Genomic DNA, 21,656 nt, shown 5'->3' on the forward strand with positions numbered 1-21,656 from the left:
TAAGTTCCATGAGAGCAGAGACTTCTGTTTTATTCACTGCTATATCCCAAATACCTAGTACAATGCTTGGCATATAAGGGCACTTAATATATATTTGCTCAATCAAGCAATCAATTGATTAAGAAATTGAGCAGGCTAGAATGGTTGAGGGAAGTACTCCAAAAGAACTAAGGATAAACTCATGTTTATATGGGAAGACAGCATTGCAGCAAATGAATAAATATGACAGGTTTAGAGGGCAAAGCAGACCAGACTGCCTGGGGCCTAATGAGTAGTGAAAGATAAAGCAAGAGCGAGAGTATAAAGACCATTAAATGGTACGATGCCTAAAGTACCTTTCAGCTCGAAAATTCTAATTTTGGGTTTCATCCTATAGAACAGGAACATTACTACCACTACAGAGAAAGGAAAGCTTCTGAAAAAGGACTGACATGATGAAAGATGTATCTTAGGAGATAAATCTGGTAGCAGCATTTGGATATATTAAAAGCACGGGGGTGGCCGGCCCCGTGGCTGAGCGGTTAAGTTAGCGTGCTCCGCTTTGGTGGCCCAGGGTTTCGCCGGTTCGGATCCTGGGTGCGGACATGGCACCGCTCATCAGGCCATGCTGAGGCGGTACCCACATGCCACAACTAGGATCCACAGCTAAAAATATACAACTATGTACTGGGGGGCTTTGGGGAGAAAAAGGAAAAATAAAATCTTTAAAAAAAAAGAAAAAGCAGGAGTATCAGTTAGAGGGCTAATGACATAATCCATAATTTAAAAGATTAGAGTTCAGATTTGTGTGGTGACAGATACAAGGATATTTTGAAAGAAGTATCTAGCGTAACTTGATGACAGACTGGAAAAGACAAAAATAATTTCAAAAATGTGAGCAAGCCCAAGTAACTGCAAGGACAGTGGTAACAGTGAGGGAAACTAGTTAGAAAAAGAAGCTCATGGATACAGTCTTAGACATCTTGTTTTAAGGTAAGAGTGGCACAACCATGTGGAAATGTCTAAAAGAGTGTGGAGACATCCTGGAACCGGCAAGGGTTGGGGCAAAGAGAAGGATATCAGTCATGAAATCACTATTAAAGACCTTTATGGGCTGGCCCCATGGCCGAGTGGTTAAGTTCGTGCGCTCCGCTGCAGGCGGCCCAGTGTTTCATTGGTTCGAATCCTGGGCGCGGACATGGCACCGCTCATCAAACCACGCTGAGGCAGTGTCCCACATGCCACAACCAGAAGGACCCACAACGAAGAATATGCAACTATGTACTGGGGGGCTTTGGGGAGTAAAAGGAAAAAAAATTAAAAATCTTTAAAAAAAAAAAAAAAAGACCTTTAATTTTCTATTTTTTTTTTTTTAAAGATTTTATTTTTCCCTTTTCTCCCCAAACCCCCTGAGTACACAGTCGGATATTTTTAGTTGTGGGTCCTTCTAGATATGGCATGTGGGACGCCGCCACAGCATGGCTTGATGAGCTGTGCCATGTCCACGCCCAGGATCCAAACCAGCAAAACCCTGGGCCGCTGAAGCAGTGTGTGTGAACTTACCCACTTGGCCACAGGGCGGGCCCCCATAATTTTCTATTCTTAATCTATTATTCCATTTACTTCAGGCGAACTCCCTTAGCTTTTAGGCTAAATAACTGACGCACTTTAGATCAAGGGAGTCAATTCTTTTTTTTCTTTTTCGCTTTTCCTCCCCAAATGCCCCCAGTACACAGGAGTCTATTCTTGGTTAACTGTTGAAAGCAGCTAGGTTGATGTGCTATTCTTGAGAATCTACTGGCAAAGGTGCTTGCCCTTCTTCTAGGATCATGTTTTGAACATTCTATAAAGGTATAATTGCCAGGAGTCCTTTTGCTACCATACGGAAAACGTCTGAAAATAAAGTCAAATGGAAGCAAGGAAAGGAAGCACTAAAAGAGAAGTAAGGTTCCAATGATACTGTTAAAACCCCAAGATGCGGCCCTGCCTCAGGTCAGCCCCACAATGCAGACTTCCAGGTTCAGGGAGTCAAATGGTCCTTCTCTTCAAGCCAGTTTATGTTTTTATGTCTTGCAGCCCAAGAGGGTCCCAACTAATATAACAAACATACATTCATATAGCTTTTAGAGTCTAGTGTTCCTGAAGCCAAAGAATAGGGAGTGAAAAGGAATCTGCTTTCTTACCCACCACTGAGCAGAGAAGCCATCAGGTAACCAGCCTACAAGCTCCTATGGGATCTTGGCCTTGAGATGCACAGAAGAAGCCACAGCAAGGTATTAGCACTAGGAAGTAACAAGTGCTCTGGAGACCAAAACTGCTTCTGACTTTACCATATCTTATCTGTCAGACAGATCCTACTTGTAATCCCTGAGAAAACGTGTCACTAGCATATAATTGCAATATTTTCTAGCATCTAGTCCAGATTCAACTCTATCATTCAAGCCAAGTACATCACAGCATTCAAGAAATGCCTACTCCTGCACATGAAGAACTCCACTCATTAGCCAACTTTCACTTACATGTACGTGCACCCCAACAAATGTAGTTTTCATTTCCTCTTCCTGCTGGCCCAAGAGAGAAAGTTTATGCTCGCTCTAACTTGAGAGAAGATGCTTAATTCAGGGAAAACACTGATTACTTACCCTTGCTCTCAAAACACACTTCAAACATGTCATAATCTTCAGTGGTAAAGGCAAATTTCCCCTTGGTTGCATCCTCCTTGGAGTACAGAATATGGCCAGCAGAATCTGTGATCTAAAATAAAAAGGTAAGTAAGCACAGGCACCAAATAACACTTGGGAAGAGAACTTGCAGAAACTGGAGAAATGGAAAGAACCACTGTCTATAAAATACAGCTGAGGGGGCCAGCCTGGTGGCACAGCAGTTAAGTTCACATGTTCTGCTTTGGTGGTCTGGCGTTCGCCGGTTAGGATCCTGGGTGCAGACCTACGCACTGCTTGTCAAGCCATGCTGTGGTAGGCATCCCACATATAAAGTAGAGAAAGATGGGCATGGATATTAGCTCAGGGCCAATCTTCCTCAGCAAAAAGGAGGAGGATTGGCGGCAGATGTTAGCTCAGGGCTAATCTTCCTCAAAAAAAAGACAGTTGATATTTCTCATTACAATGACTATGTTCTAACCATTCCCAAATCCAGGAACTGGATTAGAAGATGAAACCTAAATACAGCAAGCTTCATTCATTCGAACAGCCTACCCACACTGCAGGCTAAAATCTGTTGCCACTACAGAATGTCTCACCATTAACAAAAAGTTAATACAGTTGATATAAATTGGGGTTATTAGAAAAAGTTCACTTTACAGAATGCAGACCTGTATCACTCCCCAGAAAGAGACATGTCACAAAAATGGAAGTGGACAATCACCAAAAGAATATACTACAAAAAGGAGAAAGATGCATAAGAATACACTTCCTCTGTAAAACAAATCTTGATGGGGTGGAGGTGGGGGGGGGGGGGGGAGAGTGGAAATGGGACCCCAGATACAAGGAGAAAAGGAAAAGAAGGCATGCATAGAGAGGAAAATCTGGGAGATCCATTTCCACAAATTTCATGTTAATTATGCCAATGGCCACATGGAATGGGAGAGGTACAGGGCATAAACAAGAAGTTTCTCCTAAAAAAGACATTCTTGGCTTCCACAGATGATTAATTCCTTTCTTCTGGGTTGTTAGCTTGAGTTCTCCAAACTTAAACTGCTGCATTCCTAGAGAATGGCCTGTAAGCACAGACGAAGTGGCATACATTGGTTAAGTGAATGGTCAGATATAAAGCAAGGGAATAACACGGTAATATGACAGACTGGATCTCAGGCTTCTTTTCTAGAGCACATGGCTATCTTAGCAGCAGGCAATTTCATTACCTAAGACAGGAAGCTGCTTGAAATGTGCAACACAATAGTAGTGACTTCATTACATTAAACTAGACGTTTTAATGCTGTTTGTAAAATAAGATTCATTTACAGGTGAGATTTTAAATATGAAAATTGAGGAGCACACATATAAGTGCATATATTTAAAGTATTTTAATAATATTAGTTATTTCTGAGTAGTGAGATTTCTTCTTCTTTTTCGGCGAGGAAGATTGGCCCTGAGCTAACATCCGTTACCAATCTTCCTCTTTTAGCTTGAGGAAGAGCGGCCCTCAGCTAACACCTGTTCCCAACTTCCTCTATTTTACATGTAGGTCACTGCCACAGCATGGCCTGAGGAGTAGTGTAGGTGCGTGCCTGGTATCTGAACTCAGACAGCCAAAGTGGAGCACACCGAGCTTAACCACCATGCCACTGAGCTAGCCCCAGATTTCTTCTTTATACTTTTTTGTTTTCTTTCAATTTTCTACAAAGGCACATATCACTTATGGTCAGAAATAAAGTTATTTCATTTGTGGGAAAAAACATACTAACTAAAGAATAGCTATCAGTGCTACACAAATTTGAGTCAACAGGTTAATTAAAAAAGTTTCATGCCTATTAGTATTATGATAATACCATCTTTTTGTCTTTGTTTCTGGACCCCAGGCCTTCATATTTGTTGTCTTTTCTACTCTGAATTCTTTATTCCTATTCTTCCCTTGATTGCAACTCATCCTTCAGAATTCGGCTCATGCGTCACCTCCTCCACGATATGCTCCTCGACCCTCCATAATCCCATGGCACCTGTGCACACCTCTTCTAAATTCCCTAAAAATAACAGCAGTAATATTAATCAAGTATCTTCTACCACGAACCATGCTGATGCTCATTCATTAATTTGTCACACATTTAAAATGCTAGATCCACAATGGTCAACATGTCTCCAAAGGGCTTTAGAGCCTAAATGAGAAGAATAAGAAATGAGACAACTTCACCACAACATGAAAAGCTCACTGCTAGAGGTGTGCACAGGTGCCACGGGGTCACGGAGGGTCAGGGAGCATACTGTGGAGAAGGTGACATAGGAGCTGAATTCTGAAGATAGGAGAAAGGAATTCGGAGTAGAAAAGATGGCAAATATGAAGGCCTGGGGTCCAGAAACGAAAACAAAAACATGGTATCATCACAATACTAATAGCTAATATTTACTGAGCACTTACTAAGTGTCAATTGCTGTGCCAAAGGCTTTATAAGCATTTTAATTTAAACTTCACTATAACCCTATAGGTAAGAACTACTATTTCCCCCATGTTCCACAGGAGGAAACTGAGGCACAGAGAGGTTAAGTGGCTAGAGAGGTAGCAGCCAGAACATGTAGAACTGCAACACCATGCTAAGGAGTTTCAGTTTCACTTAATACAAAGTGGAAAGGCAATGAAGAATTTGAAACGAGAGTAATGTGATTCAATTCGCAATTTCGAAAGGTGAATCTGATAATACTGTAAAAACAGACTCAAATGGGACAATACTAGAGATAAGAAGATGTTTAGGACACTATTCCAGTACTCCAGGTTATAAACGATGAGGGCTTTGGGTATAGAGAGAAGAGGACAGATTTGAGGGATTTTAAAAAGGGAGAGCCCACAGGACAAGACCACAAAGTAAACGCCCACAGATTAAGAGAGCAACATAACTGAGTCTAATGGACCAGTATAAGTCCACAGGGTGTGGCGGACAAAGTGGCAAACTGCAGAAGATGGGACTGTCTCAAGGGAGAAACTGCTACAGCACCCCAGGTTTTCAGATCACCCAACTTTTCAAAAGAAGCTAGACATTTTAACTTTTATTTGAAATCTCATAATTTTTAAATCCTTGCAACCAATCCCAGCATTTGAAAAACTATCTTAAGGCCAAACAAAAGATGCCTATAGAACCAAGTTCTTCTGGGCCACCAATTTCTGACCTCTGCATAAGATAGGAAGAAAGCTGACTAAAATCACATTAAAAAACTGCAAGGTCTCAGCTGAGGTCATAGACCTTGGATTTCTAGCCACACCTAGCAGCCAGGATGCAGGAACAAAGAAAAGTATTAAGTGATTTAGGCTTAGGGTTCTGCAACTGAGTGGTATGGAAGGACAAGAGGATTAAGGAATTATGCTATAAACTTTACACATAATCTTTAAGCCTCACAACAATCCCTTAGAGGCCAGTCTTATTATCCCCTTTTTACTGATGAGGAAACTCAGTAACTTGTCCCTGATCATAGAGTTAATAAACTGTGTACGTGGATTTGAAGCAGTCTACAACCCATGCTCTCTCCACATTCCATGTTGCCTCCTCACAAAAGGAATGTCTGAAAGAAGTGGAATGCACAGACGCCAAGAAAGACTAACAATCTGATGGATTCTTTGGGGCAGCGCAAGCCAGAGAGCCTGAGAGTCCTTTCAAGTGGGACGCAGCACTGTTCAGTTTGCACTCTCCACCTCAGAGGGATTAGCAGGCACCCACAGGGAGAGGCCTTGAAGTCAGCAATAACCAAATAATCTGCAGAGGAATATTTAGCCATGAAGATTCCTAAAGGCCTCTTGGTCCTGTGATAACTTTTTCTGAATCATCAACTAAAAGAAAAAGCATAACAAAGGACCGCTTTAGAACCGGGGATATACACAAACTATAGGGCAAAAAGGTCTGGGAACTAATCAAATCCCAAAGCAAGGTGTAGTTGCCAGTGTGGTTCCACTCTTCCTTTCTTCAGAATCTGTTCACCCATCAGATACTACACTTCCCCACTCCCTAGCCCCTAAAAGCACAATGACAATTCATAAGAGAAAAGAGGAAGCTCAAAAAGAGAGGCTGCAGGAATAACAGATTTTCACATCCCAAGCTGATCTAAAAACTCTAATTTGGATTTGGCTCCTATGAATAAAGTTGCAGAAAATGTGGAACTTCTCCAAGACATATTGGGATAAAAATAAGCTTCCAGATTTGCTCACTGTACTACTTTAATTCTAAAGGAAGAAGGAAAAGATTACAGGTTGCTAGAAATGTTTCAACGTAAATGAAGCCAGTAGAGGACAGCAGGGAATGAGCATCGAGGGTACAGCACTGAAGAGTCATCACAGATGTCAACATCCCCTGGTAAGGAAAGAGGCCAGGTCACTGGCATGGGGCAAACAACCTAATTGGGCTTACATGATTTGGCACACATTTGCCCAACCATCTTATTTCCTCGAAGAATAGCTTATGATCTCTTTGTATTCTCCTAAGATATTAAAAGGGTTCTTCAAAAAAATTATTAATTTAAGAACAGGAGCATCTATGGATGAGAAAAGGGCCTAAATGCAGTCAGAAAACTTAATAAGGCACTGGCAAAAATCCTTCATCGAGTACTTTGCAAAATGAATTAAGAAGCCTACCATGTTTTTCTGAAAGACTCCGATACAATTCACACCTCCAACTGGTACTCAGAAGGGGTAAAAACTGTTTAAACTGTCCTCTCCTACACTGTACTAAGGAACTACAGTCATGGCAGAACCACTTGCATTGGTGGTTTTTTCCTGTGACATCCGAAAACATATTAAAGATTCATTCCAGGGCAAAGACTCAAACGATTTACAAGCGGCTGAAGGCCAAGGACTCATCACTGCCTGCACCTTTATCAGCATGAAATTTACCTCCCAGAAATAGTGTGTGATAATAATCACAATTGCCTCAAGGCCTCCGTAGTTCTATACTCCCTATGACCTTCAACTGACACAACTATATGAGGGTTATTTATCCAGATACTTGGAAATCCAGGCAGGCAACTTGACAGCTTAACCTTCATATTAAGCGCTTATGGACTGCTGGGTATTCTAACAGATCCTAGAATTTGTCTGAAAATCAGCAGGTTTCCCACGTAGTTCATAACTTTGCAGCTGTTTAGGGGCCAAGCCACATTGATCTTAAGAAAAAAAAAATCACATGCCCTAACCCCAATATAATTACATAAATCAGCAGGTAGCTAAAATTAGAGAATAGAAAACTGGGCCAAGCTCAGTGACTAGCCCCAGCTGGCAAAGTCTAATAGGCTGAAATGATGGTTTTAGGTTTCCTTTAATTAAAATGTTCTCATTACAGATCACCTTAGAAGATCATCTGGTTTCTCAAGAATTGAGAGATTTTATTTTTTCTTCTTAAACCCTACTAGAGAACCACCTTGGTAATGTGATAAATAACTGCCACTTTCACATACTCTAACAGCAAGCTCTTAAAGGATTTCTTTCTTCCCTTTTAACAATAAAAAACACATAATATCTACTGTAAAGTTCTTAATTAAACAAGGTAACATTAAGCCATAAAATTTGCCCATATGACCTCAAGGAATGGGAAGTAATGAAGATTTATTTCTAGATAACACCTTCTGAAGAAAAGCAAACCAAAGTTCACAACTTAAAAAGTAGGAAAATAGTGTTAATTGTATATGCAGAGTAGCTGATGTCAAGAATATGTGAATACTCACACTGAAACTGTTAAATAAGGGAGAATGCAGGACACTGGGAAAATAAACTCATTTAGAATTGGATTTTCTTGGACCATGCTAGGCAGCGGCCAGAAAACAGGTTCCTGAGCAGGTTCTGCTCCTGAAGCCTCCCCCCATTTCTTTACCAAACATTCAAGATAATACTCTGCCTACTTCAAAAGGATCCTTAGTTTAGGCCCAAACACTAGGCAAATAAAGCCATTAGAAATAAAAGAGAATAGGGGCCGGCCAGTGTCCAAGTGGTTAAGTTCGCGTGCTCCGCTTCAGCGGCCCAGGGTTTTGCCGGTTTGGATCCTGGGGGTGGACATGGCACCGCTCATGAGGCCACGCTGAGGTGGCGTCCCACATGCCACAACCAGAGGCACTCACAACTAGAATACACAACTATGTACTGGGGGACTTTGGGGAGAAGAAGAAAAATAAAAAAGAAATAAAAGAGAATAGAGTTCACCTGGAGGAAGAAACAAATAGGCTGTCAAGAACCTGAACTGAGCAAATGATATCTGTACGATAACTATGGCGCTAAGCTTTCTGGAAGCCACGATTAAAAGACTAAAAGAGAAACAAGCTGGGTTACACATAATTTCTTTCCTGATGAAAGCTCCCAAATTTATCTTCAGAGATAATTTTCCTGGAACTAAACACGAAAAATAATTTATCAGGAAGGTCCTTGTAAAAGGACTGTGACCAATACTTGACCCTCCATTTTCAACCATGGCCTTGCTAAAGATACAAATGCAGTTCAAATGGGGACTTTTAGTGACCCTACTTAACGATCCGCCTGACCTACTGCAGGGGTAGAACCTGAAGGAGCTAGACGAATGCTCTGTGCCCTGGTTCTCTGCCCTCAGCACTGCCACTTCTTTCCCCACCCTAGCCTCTCTTGCTGCTTACAGAATTCCAGCCTTACTCTAAAGTTGCAAGAGGGGGCTGGCCCGGTGGCGCAGCAGTTAAGTTCCCACGTTCCGCTTCTCAACGGCCCGGGGTTCGCCGGTTCAGGTCCTGGGTGTGGACATGGCACCGCTTGGCAGGCCATGCTGTGGTAGGCGTCCCACAGATAAAGTAGAGGAAGATGGACACGGATGTTAACTCTGGGCTGGTCTTCCTTAGCAAAAAAGAGGAGGACTGGCAGTAGTTAGCTCAGGGCTAATCTTCCTCAAAAAAAAAATAAATACATAAAAAATAAAGTTGCAAGAAAGCTGGGACTACTTTTGGCCACTTGCTGCTACCACAATTAAAAAAAAAAAAGTACCAGGAAAAGATGTCTTAAAAATAATACTATCTACCCAGATCTTGGTTTCTAATGCCATTCTCTAAAAAAAGAAACTCAGGGCTCCTTGGAGAAATGGCTGATCCCCAGACTGGAGCAGGAAATATACAAGATGAGCCCAGAGCATCTTGTAGTGCCAGAAAGGAAAGAAGTGCTCAAAAACAAACCAAAAGAAAAAACAAGAATAGGAGTATGTCAAAGGGACACAGGAGCCAAATGACAGAGCTCCCAACAGCCAAAGCTGAAACATTTTGAGCCACAAAATAAAGTAGTCATGGATTGTAATTCAAAGTATAAAATAAATACACATGCATCTATACTGTTACAATTGATCAAACAAACAAACAAACAAATGGAGAAGAGACAAACATCCCATGCAGAAGATTCTCAATTTATGTAAAAACGGCGGCCTCGAGGAGGTCAAGCATAACTCCCGACTCTTAAGTGTGGGCTGCACAGTGACTTCCTTCCACAGAGCACAGTAGGGAAAGAGGAGAACGAGTAACTTTACCGTGGAGAAACCTGACAGACACCACCTCAGGCAGATGATCAAGGTCAATATCAACAGTGATAAATCACGTTGATAGTATGCTCCCTTGATATGACATGATGAATATGACACTTTGCCTCTGTGGTCTCCCTCCCCTAAACCCATAATCCTAGTTTTATCATGAGGAAAACATCAGAAAATCTCATTAGAGGGGCATCCTACAAAAATACTTGACGAGTACTCCTCAAAACTCACAGGGCTGTCAAAAACATGGAGAGTCTGAGAACCTGTCATAATCTAGAGGAGCCCAAAGAGACATGCTCAAATGTAACATATCCAGGATAGGAGCCTGGAACAGAAAAGAAGGACATTAGGTAAAAACTAAGGAAATCTGAATAAAGTATGGACTTCACATGTAGGGAGTGCTGGAGTCATCTTGTAGTTCATACTATCCCGCGTCACCAGCTAACACTTCATTGAACACCTGCTATTAGACATTTTGTATCCCTTCAATTTCTAAATCTTGCTGCTGCTTCCTTGAGAGTTTACCTGTCTTTTTCTCGGTTTCCATGCACTCACCATTCGGGCCCTAATCATCCCTGGGTTTAGTCTATGCAGTGTACTTTATCTAGTTTGCCATCCTTTGGCACTGTTAGGTTGGAAGTATGGTTAGTGACTTAAATGTTTATGGAGTTTTGATTTACCACTAACAAACAGTTATCATAACAACAATAGTAACAATAATAGTAACATTTATTGAGTGCCTGCTACGTGCCAGACACTGTTCCAGGCACTTTACCTGTATTAAATTTAATCCTCACAATAAGCTCATCAAGTACATACTACTGTCCTTATGTTACAGAGGAGGCACAGAGAGGTTAAGGAACATACCCAAGGCTTTACAGCTATTAAGTGGCACAACTGTGATTTGAACACAGACCTGAGGTCTGACTCTAGAACCTTCAGTCTAACTACTATGCTGCACTGTTGCTCAAAGGGAGAAGAGGGTAGGTGTTTCTGTTTCAGTTCATCTTTATTCAATGTATAACAGAGCTTCTACAAGGGACATGAAGTTTCTAGATTCCTGAGTTAGTCATTCAGGAACTACAAGGTTGATGGTTATCCTTAAAATAATATATACACACTGCATCCTCAGGGTTGCACCACAGGCTGATTATAAACCTGAGGAAGACAGAGTGCAGGCAGGAGCCAATTATTTGAAGGAAATTACAACTTCAAATTTTCACTAAGTATGCCAAAGCTGCAAGCTGACTGACCTCTGCTGCTATGGGAGCACTCCTGGAAAAGAAGTGTGTGTTTGTTTGTTAAGCTGCTAAGTAATAAACTGCATGAAGGCCCCAACCACATTAGGTGTGGGGGGAGGGGAAAAGAGGACTATGTATACATATATAATGATCAGCAGTCGTGGGTCTATATGCTTCATTTGGTAAGAGTTCACAAGGGAATCTTGAGCCATGGGGTCTATTAGTCTAAGATACAAAAAGGCAGAAAGAACACCAAATCATTGATGATACGGTGGTTTTAGACTAGAAAAGTAGTATTAGAAATATTTTCAAAAGGCTACCATATGTCACCACTGTTCTCAAACATGAAGTATACGGACAACTCTGATAGCCTAGAAGCTTTATTTAATGGTCATAAAATGAATTTACACTGATCCTTCAAACAAGAGCAAGTACCAAGTCCATCAAATGCATCCCTGAAATCAAAGATCACATCTAGATTTTACCTAGAACAAAGTCAAACTTAGAAAGGCCACAGCAGCATTTAGCAACACTAAACTCTTTCAAATTTCCAACACAATTCAGCGATGGCATACACAGCACAGAAGTCTTGCTTAAGGAGGCTTGTAGAAGTGTTGAAAAGGGTGGAATATTTCCAGGCAGTGGTATGATAATGGATAGATGCTCTCTTCCTGCTTCTATCAGCATTTGCTACATTAACTCAACAGAGGTGATACGTCATGCTTGACCGGGGGCGGGGAGGGGAGAAGAGTTGGAAGGAAGAAAGAGGGAGGAAGGGAGGGGAATGAGAACGAAAGACCAGTTGACGCCCTAACAATACTACTGCGGGGGTGAAGCCAGATCAAATGTTTTTTTTCATACTGTTCCAAAGTTATTTACGGTAAAAACCTCCAGCGTGACCCTTTTAGGCACAAACAAAGCCTTGTTTTTTCTTAACAACTAGTCCCTTGATTTCCCACACGTTATGTTGAACAATGAGGCTGGGGGCACAGGATAAAGCAGATGACATCAACCTCCCTCAAGTTGGAGGCTTGTTTGGGAGCCCAAACTCTGGTCTGTGGCCAGCTGGCTGATTTCACACAGAGCTCTACTGTCTAGGCTGCCAGGCTGCGTATGCATATGGGGACAATGGCTCAGGATCAACCACCAGTCAGCAATTCACACAAGAAACAGCATAGGAGTCACTGCACCCCACTTGATTACCTTTATAATCTGTTCCATTTTCCTAGAAATTAGACTCACTCTTCAGAAGTCGTCATAAAGATACGGTGTAGCAATTTCAAACTGTAAGCAGTCCCTTCTCTAGATCTAGACTCACTGGACAACAGTCACATCAAATATAAATTGGAAAGAGATACTTTTTCCAACAGAAAAAGATCAGCCCTCAGTAGAGACACAAAGTAATAATAAGCTAAAACAGAACTGTTCCAAACAAAATCATCTCAAAACTACAGCATATATATACACTATCATTTCCTACAGCTTTTTTGAGGGGAGAGGGCTGCAGTTATTAGCCAATGGTTCCCAACTGCCAAAACGCTTCTTGATAATTTTTAGGCTTAAATTGTGATAGGCCTATGATTCAAGGCGGAACTCTTCAACTGGTCTGTTTGGCTTTCTCATCAATAAGCTACGTGGGAAAGATTGGGACCATAACTGGGTATAATATCCAAGTAAAAGATAATCTCATTTAGCAAAATGAATTGTTAATTATCATTAGTACTCTTGAAAAATGACTACAACAAAAAAATGTTAGACCAATTAGATTATTTGGAAGAGGCTAAAAAAGTATAAATGACTTAAATTATTACCATGAGGCTTTTCTTTCCTTTCTGGTGATAATTATGACAACTCCTCACATTGCTTTTTCTCTTTCCGCAATCTATTTCCAAGGTATAAACTGGCCTTAGGCAACAACTCATCTCATTCCCCAAAATTAATTCATACTCCAATTTTCACTATTAACAAGCATTCTAAATAATAAATGGTATTGGAACTCATTAAACTATTATTGTATCATTTAGTCTTAATGAAAATATGCTTTTCAATTCAAAACCAAGAGCTGAGATTCTTTTTTTTTTAAAGATGGGCACCTGCGCTAACATCTGTTGCCAATCCTTTTTGTTTGTTTGTTTATTGTTATTATTTTTTTTCTTCTCCCCAAAGCCCCCGGGGTACACAGTTGTATGTCTAGTTGTGAGTGTCTCTGGTTGTGCTATATGGGACGCCACCTCAATATGACCTGATGAGCGGTGCCATGTCCGCACCCAGGATCCGAACCGGCGACACCCTGGGCCGCCCAAGCGGAGCGCATGAACTTAACCACTTGGCCACAGGGCCGGCCCCAACAGTTGAGATTCTGAGTCACTACAACAGGCTATTATTATGGACCTGAAGTAATGAGGAAACCTGTATATTCACTAGGAATGATCAGTTGATACTTCATGCCTCATTTTTGTGCAGCAAAGTCTCTAAATCTGATACTATTACCCTGGTTTAGCCTCATTTTGTGAATCAAGTAGGGAAAGGTGGTATGGGATGAACTCAATTGGAAATCTCAACACAGAACACATCTCAACACAGGCCTGAAGCAGAAATCCCTGCAGCAGAGTCCCACCCATCCTTTCAATCCCTTTCTCTCTCTGTTCAGAAAGGCCTTCCCTGACCACTCAAATACTCTTTACCCCATCAATCACTCCCTACCCGCTACTGCCTGATTCTTCACTAATTACTACCTGAAATTGTACATATTTTTTTAACTTGTTTTTCTATTTGTTCCCCACTAGAGCTCAAGGACCTTGTCTGCTCTTCCTCCCCATAGCTCCAGATACCTCTGGCATATACTAAATATTTAATAAATATTTATTGAATGAATGGGAGAACCATAAATAAAATGCTCAGAATTCCTCTCATTAAAATATTCTTTATCTGGTCATTGCAATGACATGGGGCAAGGGATCAGATTAGAGATTCAATTTTCATTCAATAGAGAGGAAAGGAATGAGTACCAACATCTCTGGCCCACCATAATGGGCCCTGCACAATAAAGAATCCATTTCAATTAGTCCTTCTAACAATTCTATGAGATCCATGATCCCCATCTTACAGATAAGGGATCCGAGGAGAAGGGTTAAATGACTCCCCCAAGACCATACACTCTTTAAGGGGTGGAGGTGCTGGGATTTGAACCCAAATCTGTCTAACTCCAGATCCAAGCTCTTTCCACTACACCACAGGGCTGCTCTCTCAGACTAAAATACTCAACTCAGTTGTCCAACAACACGTACATAGTACATTAAACTGAAGCCACAAGACGAATGAGACATTAAGGAGTTCACAAAGTAAGCACCACACTACATGAAAAGTGCCATGTCAAACAGGATGTAATGGAAGCACACAGGAGAGGCAAACAGGCAAAGACTGGTCAAGGTTAAGAGAACATTGTATTCACAGACCTGCAAGGTGTTCAGTACGGCTAGAGGCAAGAGTGGGAGGAGAGAGGTGAAGAGAAAGGAAGAAAAGATCAGACATGAGGCTAGGACAGTGCCAATTCATTTGTTCATTCATTCCTTCTGTTGAAGTCCTACTACACGCCAGGCACTGTAATAGACACAAGCAATTCAATGATGAATGAGACATAGTCTCCGCTCAAGGAGCTTATAGTCTATCTAAGGAGATGGGTAAATACACAACTACAACATAGAGTGATATATGATAATATTGATGTATTTATTCATTGGACATTAAGGTGCTCCTTCACAGGAAGGTGAATTAGGTCAATTAAGGCACTACATTCACAAAGATCCTTCTAAGAGAGATTACCTCATTCAGAGCAACAACTAAATGCCAAGCCCAGCTGACCAGGTTTTGCACTACAGAAAGTCTCCAGTTCTTCTAACCTCAACACAAACCACAGCCACTTGAACTAAGGGTGGACATATGACCCAAGAAAAGACAATCAATTGACTGTTCAGAGAACAGAATGTGGCCTGGCATATAAACGGAGCTGAACCAAGTGGATTCCCGCACTCAGGAGCTGCACTTCAGAAGCTGAAGTGATCCACAGAGAGAATCCTTGAGGCAGAGTCTGGGCCATGAGTAGTCAAACTTTAAGAGAAAGCAGAACTAAGCAAACAGATGTTATGAAAAAGGTTGTGAACTGTGCTAAGGGGCTGGATCAAGCCCACAAATGTGTTCGTGGCCTGCACAGCATACTAAATTTTTTTAAATGACAGCCTGTGGTCCCTAAAATACCATTCCCCACAAAAAGGAGTCAGAACTCCTTGGAAGAATAGTTGCTTCCAGGTCAGAGGTTGGACGGACAAAAGACGAGTCTAGAACACCTTGTTGTTCCACAAAACAGGGAAGCTATCAAAGCCAAACAGGATTGTCTCAAGGGATATAGGAGCCAAAGGGACATGTGAGCATAAAGAACAAATGCAAATGACAAAAATGATGACTCTAAATACTGAAACAAACAAAAAATTATTTCAGTATAATACTTAAAAAAAAAAACCTCTTCAGACTACATTGGAAATGACAAGGCCAAGAATTCCTTACTCTGAAAACTGCTGAGTAGAAGCAATGAATTCTGCATTTATCCTGCCTTTCCTACATGAACTATAAACTTTATAAATATGGAAGGAATAATAGCATTAGAAAATCTTCCTTTCACAACCTTAATGAAATAATAAATTTACACAGCAGTCATCAATGAAAGATCAGTGGGAAGCTTTACAATGGAGGCTTCAGGCTGTTACCACCTTGGTAGGCAGAGTAACACCCCCCACCCAAAAGATGTCCACATCCTAATTCCTAGAACCTGTGAATATGTTATCTTACATGGCAAAGGGGGTTCTGCAGATGTGACTAAATCAAGGGTCTTGAGATAAAAGAGATTATCACAAGGGTGCTTATAAGGGAAAGAGGGAAGCAGGAGAATCAGAGAAAGAGATGAGATGATGGAAGAGGAGGGAGAGAGAGGTGGGTGCAAGAGAGAAAGATTTGGAGATACTATGCTACTGGCTCTGAAGACAGAGGAAGGGGTCATCAGCCAAAGAATGCAAGTGGTCTCTAGAAGCTGGACAAGGCAAGGAAACGGATTCTCCCCCAGAGCCTCCAGAAGGAACAGAGCCCTGCTGACACCCTGATTTTAGGACTTCTGACCCCTAAGAACTGTAACATAAATGGGTGTTGTTTTAAGCCACTAAGTTCATGGTAATTTGTTACAGCAGCAGTAGGACACTACACATGTGCACCCACTGATCAACATAAGCAGCACTGACGGACACAAAAAGTACCATGTGCTCTGCCACATGAAGCACACCTCACCACCCATGAAGTACCCTCAGCAAAAAGATAAACCGGACTCTAACTACGTCTTTACAGCTGCTTCCTTTTACAAGAAATATGAGGGACAGAACAGGTTAAACGACACCTCAAGGTAACAGACAAATCCAAAATGTAGGACATTCTTTAAGGACAACTGACTCCAACAATACAACAAGCATGAAATAAAGAGAGAGAATGGATTGCTCTAGATTAAAGAGACTTGAGAAATACAACAAATTAATTTTAAATAAATATTTTTGAGACAAGTGGAGAACTCTGAATTTGGCATTAAGGAATTATTGGTAATTTTGTGCAGTGTGATTAGAGGCACATAATATTGTGATTATGCTCATACTTTTTAAGAGATTCATGCTGAAGTATGCAGGACTGAAATACCATATCTGGGATTTACCGTAAACCGATTCAGCATAAAATAAGAGGGCGGAAGCAATTAAGACACAAGTGCGGCGAGACCCTGATAACTGTTCAATCTGGGTACTGTGTAAATGTTGGACTGACTGTACTCTTCTCTATAAAACTGAAAACAATGCCAAAACCAATTTGAATTGGTTGGTGACATTTAAAAATCAGTTTTCACATCCAAATCTGGATTTCCGACTTCATTTGAAAAATAAGATGTGCCAACAAGATCCACAACAAGAGATGAGTACTGGCCACTCCAAATTAATTGGAGTAGTTTCCACTACTCCCAATTATCCAGCATTTATCATTACTGCTGCTGTCCTTCTTATACCTGGCCCAATTCATTCATTTATGTTACCTATTTGGCATCCGAGTTTAGGACCCCAGGAATAGTTCAGTTAAACTGGTTAGTAGCAAGAGAACAGAGCAGACATAGGGAGAACAACTGAGTGATGGCAAAATGCTGGTGTGTAGATGTAGGGACTCCGGCTGTTGAGGTCCCTTCAGGAGCCTTGGATAGAGATGTAACTCCCATAAGGTCATGCTACACTATGCTTCCTGTATTTATTAACTGCTTACTAGAAGCAAGGCAGTATGCTTGACATCCTGGAAAATACGAACATGAAAATAATTCCTGCCCTCAGGATACTAACAGTCTAATAAAGAAGACAAGGTATTAAAATAAGTAGTTACAATTCAGAAAAAAATGAGTTTAGGGTACTGTTCAAGATGGCTCATGTGCAAAAGGCAAAGTAGGGTGTGACAAAGTATATAAAGTTTCAGGAACAGATCATGAAAAGCACTACAGAGCACGTCAGGAAATTTAAACTTCATCAGATGAGCACCAGTGAGCCACCGAAAGGTTTTACAATATAAATACAAATCAGAGATAAGAGTAATACCAGAGATGAGAGTCAAGTCTCTTTCACTGCTCAAATTCCCCGATTCTATGCACTACATCCTTTGAAGAGTCAGAAGCATGACCCCCAAAATGTTGTATCTAAGTCTCCAAAATTATGCCATCATGGCTTTCTTGGCCAGACAGAAGTTTGGTACCTGAAGAGAATAACGAAAGGATAGGTCACTCAGCAACGGCCCTGAAAAGTTTTTATCTCCTAAATCAAGTACTAGTAAATTGCATCTATTACCACTCCTGGGTTCCAATACCTTAAACATAAATTATGGTCTTATTATACCTGAAGCTCTATTAAAAAGTAAAAATGTTTTCTTATTTGGTCTAAGACCCATTCTGTTAAACGAAACAAAACACACGTTATTATGAACGAATAAAATTACCCACAACTCAGTCAAATCTTGACTGCTATCAAACTATAATAAAATTTCAAGGATCGGGCTCAGTCATGCCAACCGCAAACTGGCATCATGAGAGTAGTTGTCACCACCCAAGAGTATCGTCGAAATTTACATAAAACTTGGCCAAGTCCAGATTCTGGGGTACCAGAAAGGAAAGGACTAGAGACTGAGACCATTTTGTGACCAACAGTCGAATTTAATCAACCACAGGAATTAAAAATAAAAAGCTAGGAGAGTGTAAGATCGTAGCACTTGTCCTTCACCTTATTTAACTCCCAAAATAAGAATCAATTCCGCTCTGACATCAGTTTATTCTACTGCCTCGCTGAGCCTCAGTTTCCTCATGCGTAAAACGAGACTAACAGCACCTACTTCACAGGGTAGTGTGTGAACTAAATGGTAACATACGTAAGGTAGCACAGGACCTGACATGCGGCTAACGCTCACGAAATAACAGGTTTTCTTATTCACAATAAGCTTCAGTGCCTCCATTATTTTCCTACAGGTATCAATGTGTCTTTTGATGCCAACCTCCACAAATACTCAACGTCCAAAGACTTCTTTGGAGAACGAAGCGACAGTTCAAGGTATCTAGGACCGAAACTAGTACAGGACCCTGACCACGACCCGAAGTCGAGGCCGCCCCAGCTCAGCTGTCACCACATCCGCCGAGGCCTCGCGGCCCTTCCATGGGCTCCCCGGGATCTGGCGCCCAGCCCCGCCCCGCGAACGCCAACGTGCAGGGAGAGGGGGCGGTCTCCACCGCGCGCCCTTCGCGCTCGGGGGAGGCCACACCGCCCTCTGAGCCTCCCCTCAACCCCCGCATCCTCGGCCTCTGCTGGCCTACGCCCGCGGGCTGTCCTCCCCGTCCCGCGCCGCCCAGAGCCGCACCTTGAGGTGGGTGCGCAGGCCGCCCGCGCCCCCAGACTGGTCGGTGATCTCGTAGGCGCCCGTCACCAGCAGGTCCTTGTGGATCTCTTCGCGGAGGCACTTGCGGGAGTTAACGGGCAGGTGGAAGGAGATGGCGAGGACCGAGCTGGGGCCGAGCAGAAATAAAAGCAGCAACGCTAACGGGCAAGGGCCACCCAGCGCCTGTGGGCCAGACAAACCAGACATGGTGCCGGAGCCTCTTCACCACCCTGGGCCTCTACCGCGCCGGAACCGGGAGGGCCCACGTGACTCACCTCTGACCTCCCAATGCCGTCGGCGCCATTTTGGAGGCTGGCAAATAGAGGAAGACTATATTGTAAATCTTTTGAAAGGGAAGAAACGATGTGATAACACGTTATATCACGAGTTAAAGTGTTTAAATAAGAGTTTCTGGAAGTTTTCCGCAAGAGCTTTATTTTGCTGCGCTTAGTGACGGCTCAGTCGGCCATAGCAAGTACGGGCAGCCCTGGAAGTAATTCTCCTTTTACTTCCGGAAGCAGTGCCTGCCGAGTTTTGAGGTCGGTGATACCATAGCAACCAAGCCCCAATAGGAAACAGCCACAAGGCCCTTCGCTGGCCCGCCCACCGGCCGCCAAAGCGCGCGGGGCGGGGGCAGAGGCTGACGGTTTGCAGTCTAGACACCGCTCTGTCTGGGTGACAGCTGGGACATTGGGCACTTTAGAGGAACGCTTCGAGAGGCCAAACGGAAAGATTCTACTTTGGCTGTTAGGCGAGGGGGGTCCGTACCTCAGAGAATGTGTAGAGGTCGCCTGGTGAATGAGCTGGGCGGGCGTCCAGTTCGTGCTGCGAGCCGGGTATTTGGGCTGGAGTAACTGCTTTCTGAATGTGCATCTTTCTTAGCAAACATTGAGCGCCTACGATGCTAGGCAATATTCAAACTAAATTTGAATTTTGTGTTTAAGTTGAATAAAACACTATGTTTTAGTCCAGCCTGAGAGAAGGACCTAATTCGGTTTACCAGATAAGCGTTGTCAAGGGAAGGCAAGTGTTTGTTTTAAGTGCACCAACACTTTAGGCATCAAATTGGCTAGTCTACCGTAAACAAACTTACACAGTAATCGTTCATGCTTTTGTTTAACAAATATTTACTGTGTACCTACTATGTGCCAGCCACTATACCATGCATGTATACCAACATGTTTATTGATTTAACAAACCACCATTGGGATACTGTCAAATATCCCAGGCTGCAGAAAATATGAAGATGAGAAAGGAATACACAACAGCCTATGTTTGGAATCATCTGCTTTGATTAATATTTATTGAGCATCTACAGAAAAACCCAGAAGATGGCCTATCTGCTCTTAGTAATTTAAATGATTGTTCTGTATTTGTAACTCCTTTCAGTCCATCTCATTCTCTTCCTGGAGCTAAAGTCCCACAAACAAAATGAGAACAAACATAAAGGAGCTGTAAAGCATTTTAAAATTTGACAAGTGTCATATAAAAATTATTTTATGAGGGGCTGGCCCCGTGGCCGAGTGGTTAAGTTCGTGCGCTCCGCTGCAGGCGGCCCAGTGTTTCGTTGGTTCGAATCCTGGGCGCGGACATGGCACTGCTCATCAAACCACGCTGAGGCAGCATCCCACATGCCACAACTAGAAGACTCCACAACGAAGAATATACAACTATGTACCGGGGGGTGTTGGGGAGAAAAAGGAAATAATAAAATCTTTAAAAAAAAAGAATTATTTTATGAGATGTCCACTAGGAACATTTAGTTTGATTATTTTATCCCTGATCTAAGATAAGATGGCTAGTCTACTCATTCCATCCTGATAATTTGCATTGGCCTTTTCCCTGCCAGTGCAGGGAGTCAGCACCAAGCAGTTACCTAACTCATTGTTTTTCTTAGTCCTGAGGCTCTGCTGACTGTCAGTAAGAGCTTTGCAACCCATAAAATAAGTGTGTGTCTTTTCTTTAAATTTCCGTCTTGTTTATATAATAGCTTATATGTTCTTTTTTTTTTTTTTGAGGAAGGTTAGCCCTGAGCTAACAACTGCCAATCCTCCTCTTTTTGCTGAGGAAGACTGGCCCTGAGCTAACATCCATGCCCATCTTCCTCTACTTTATACGTGGGACACCTGCCACAGCATGGCTTTTCCCAAGCGGTGCCTTGTCCACACCCAGGATCGGAACCAGCGAACCGCGGACCGCCGAGAAGCAGAACGTGCGACCTTAACTGCTGCGCCACTGGGCCGGCCCCATAGCTTATATGTTCTTAAATATTTTTACATATA

At 42.2% G+C, this 21,656-nt stretch overlaps 1 protein-coding gene across 1 annotated transcript in view; it reads right to left on the reverse strand.

Annotated features, from left to right (window-relative positions):
* The window catches only part of TMED10 (transmembrane p24 trafficking protein 10), a 29,209-nt gene extending 9,584 nt beyond the window's left edge, over positions 1-19,625 (reverse strand). The window contains exons 1-2 of the mRNA XM_046647340.1: positions 19,357-19,625; positions 2,622-2,733 (exon numbers count right to left, since the gene is read on the reverse strand). Coding sequence (XP_046503296.1) covers positions 2,622-2,733; positions 19,357-19,581 — 337 coding nt within the window. The 5' untranslated portion in view covers positions 19,582-19,625. The remainder of the gene's footprint in view (positions 1-2,621; positions 2,734-19,356) is intronic.
* Between the last annotated feature and the right edge of the window lie 2,031 nt (positions 19,626-21,656).

Source organism: Equus quagga, chromosome 20 (assembly GCF_021613505.1).
Source record: "Equus quagga isolate Etosha38 chromosome 20, UCLA_HA_Equagga_1.0, whole genome shotgun sequence".
Taxonomy (NCBI): domain Eukaryota; kingdom Metazoa; phylum Chordata; class Mammalia; order Perissodactyla; family Equidae; genus Equus; species Equus quagga.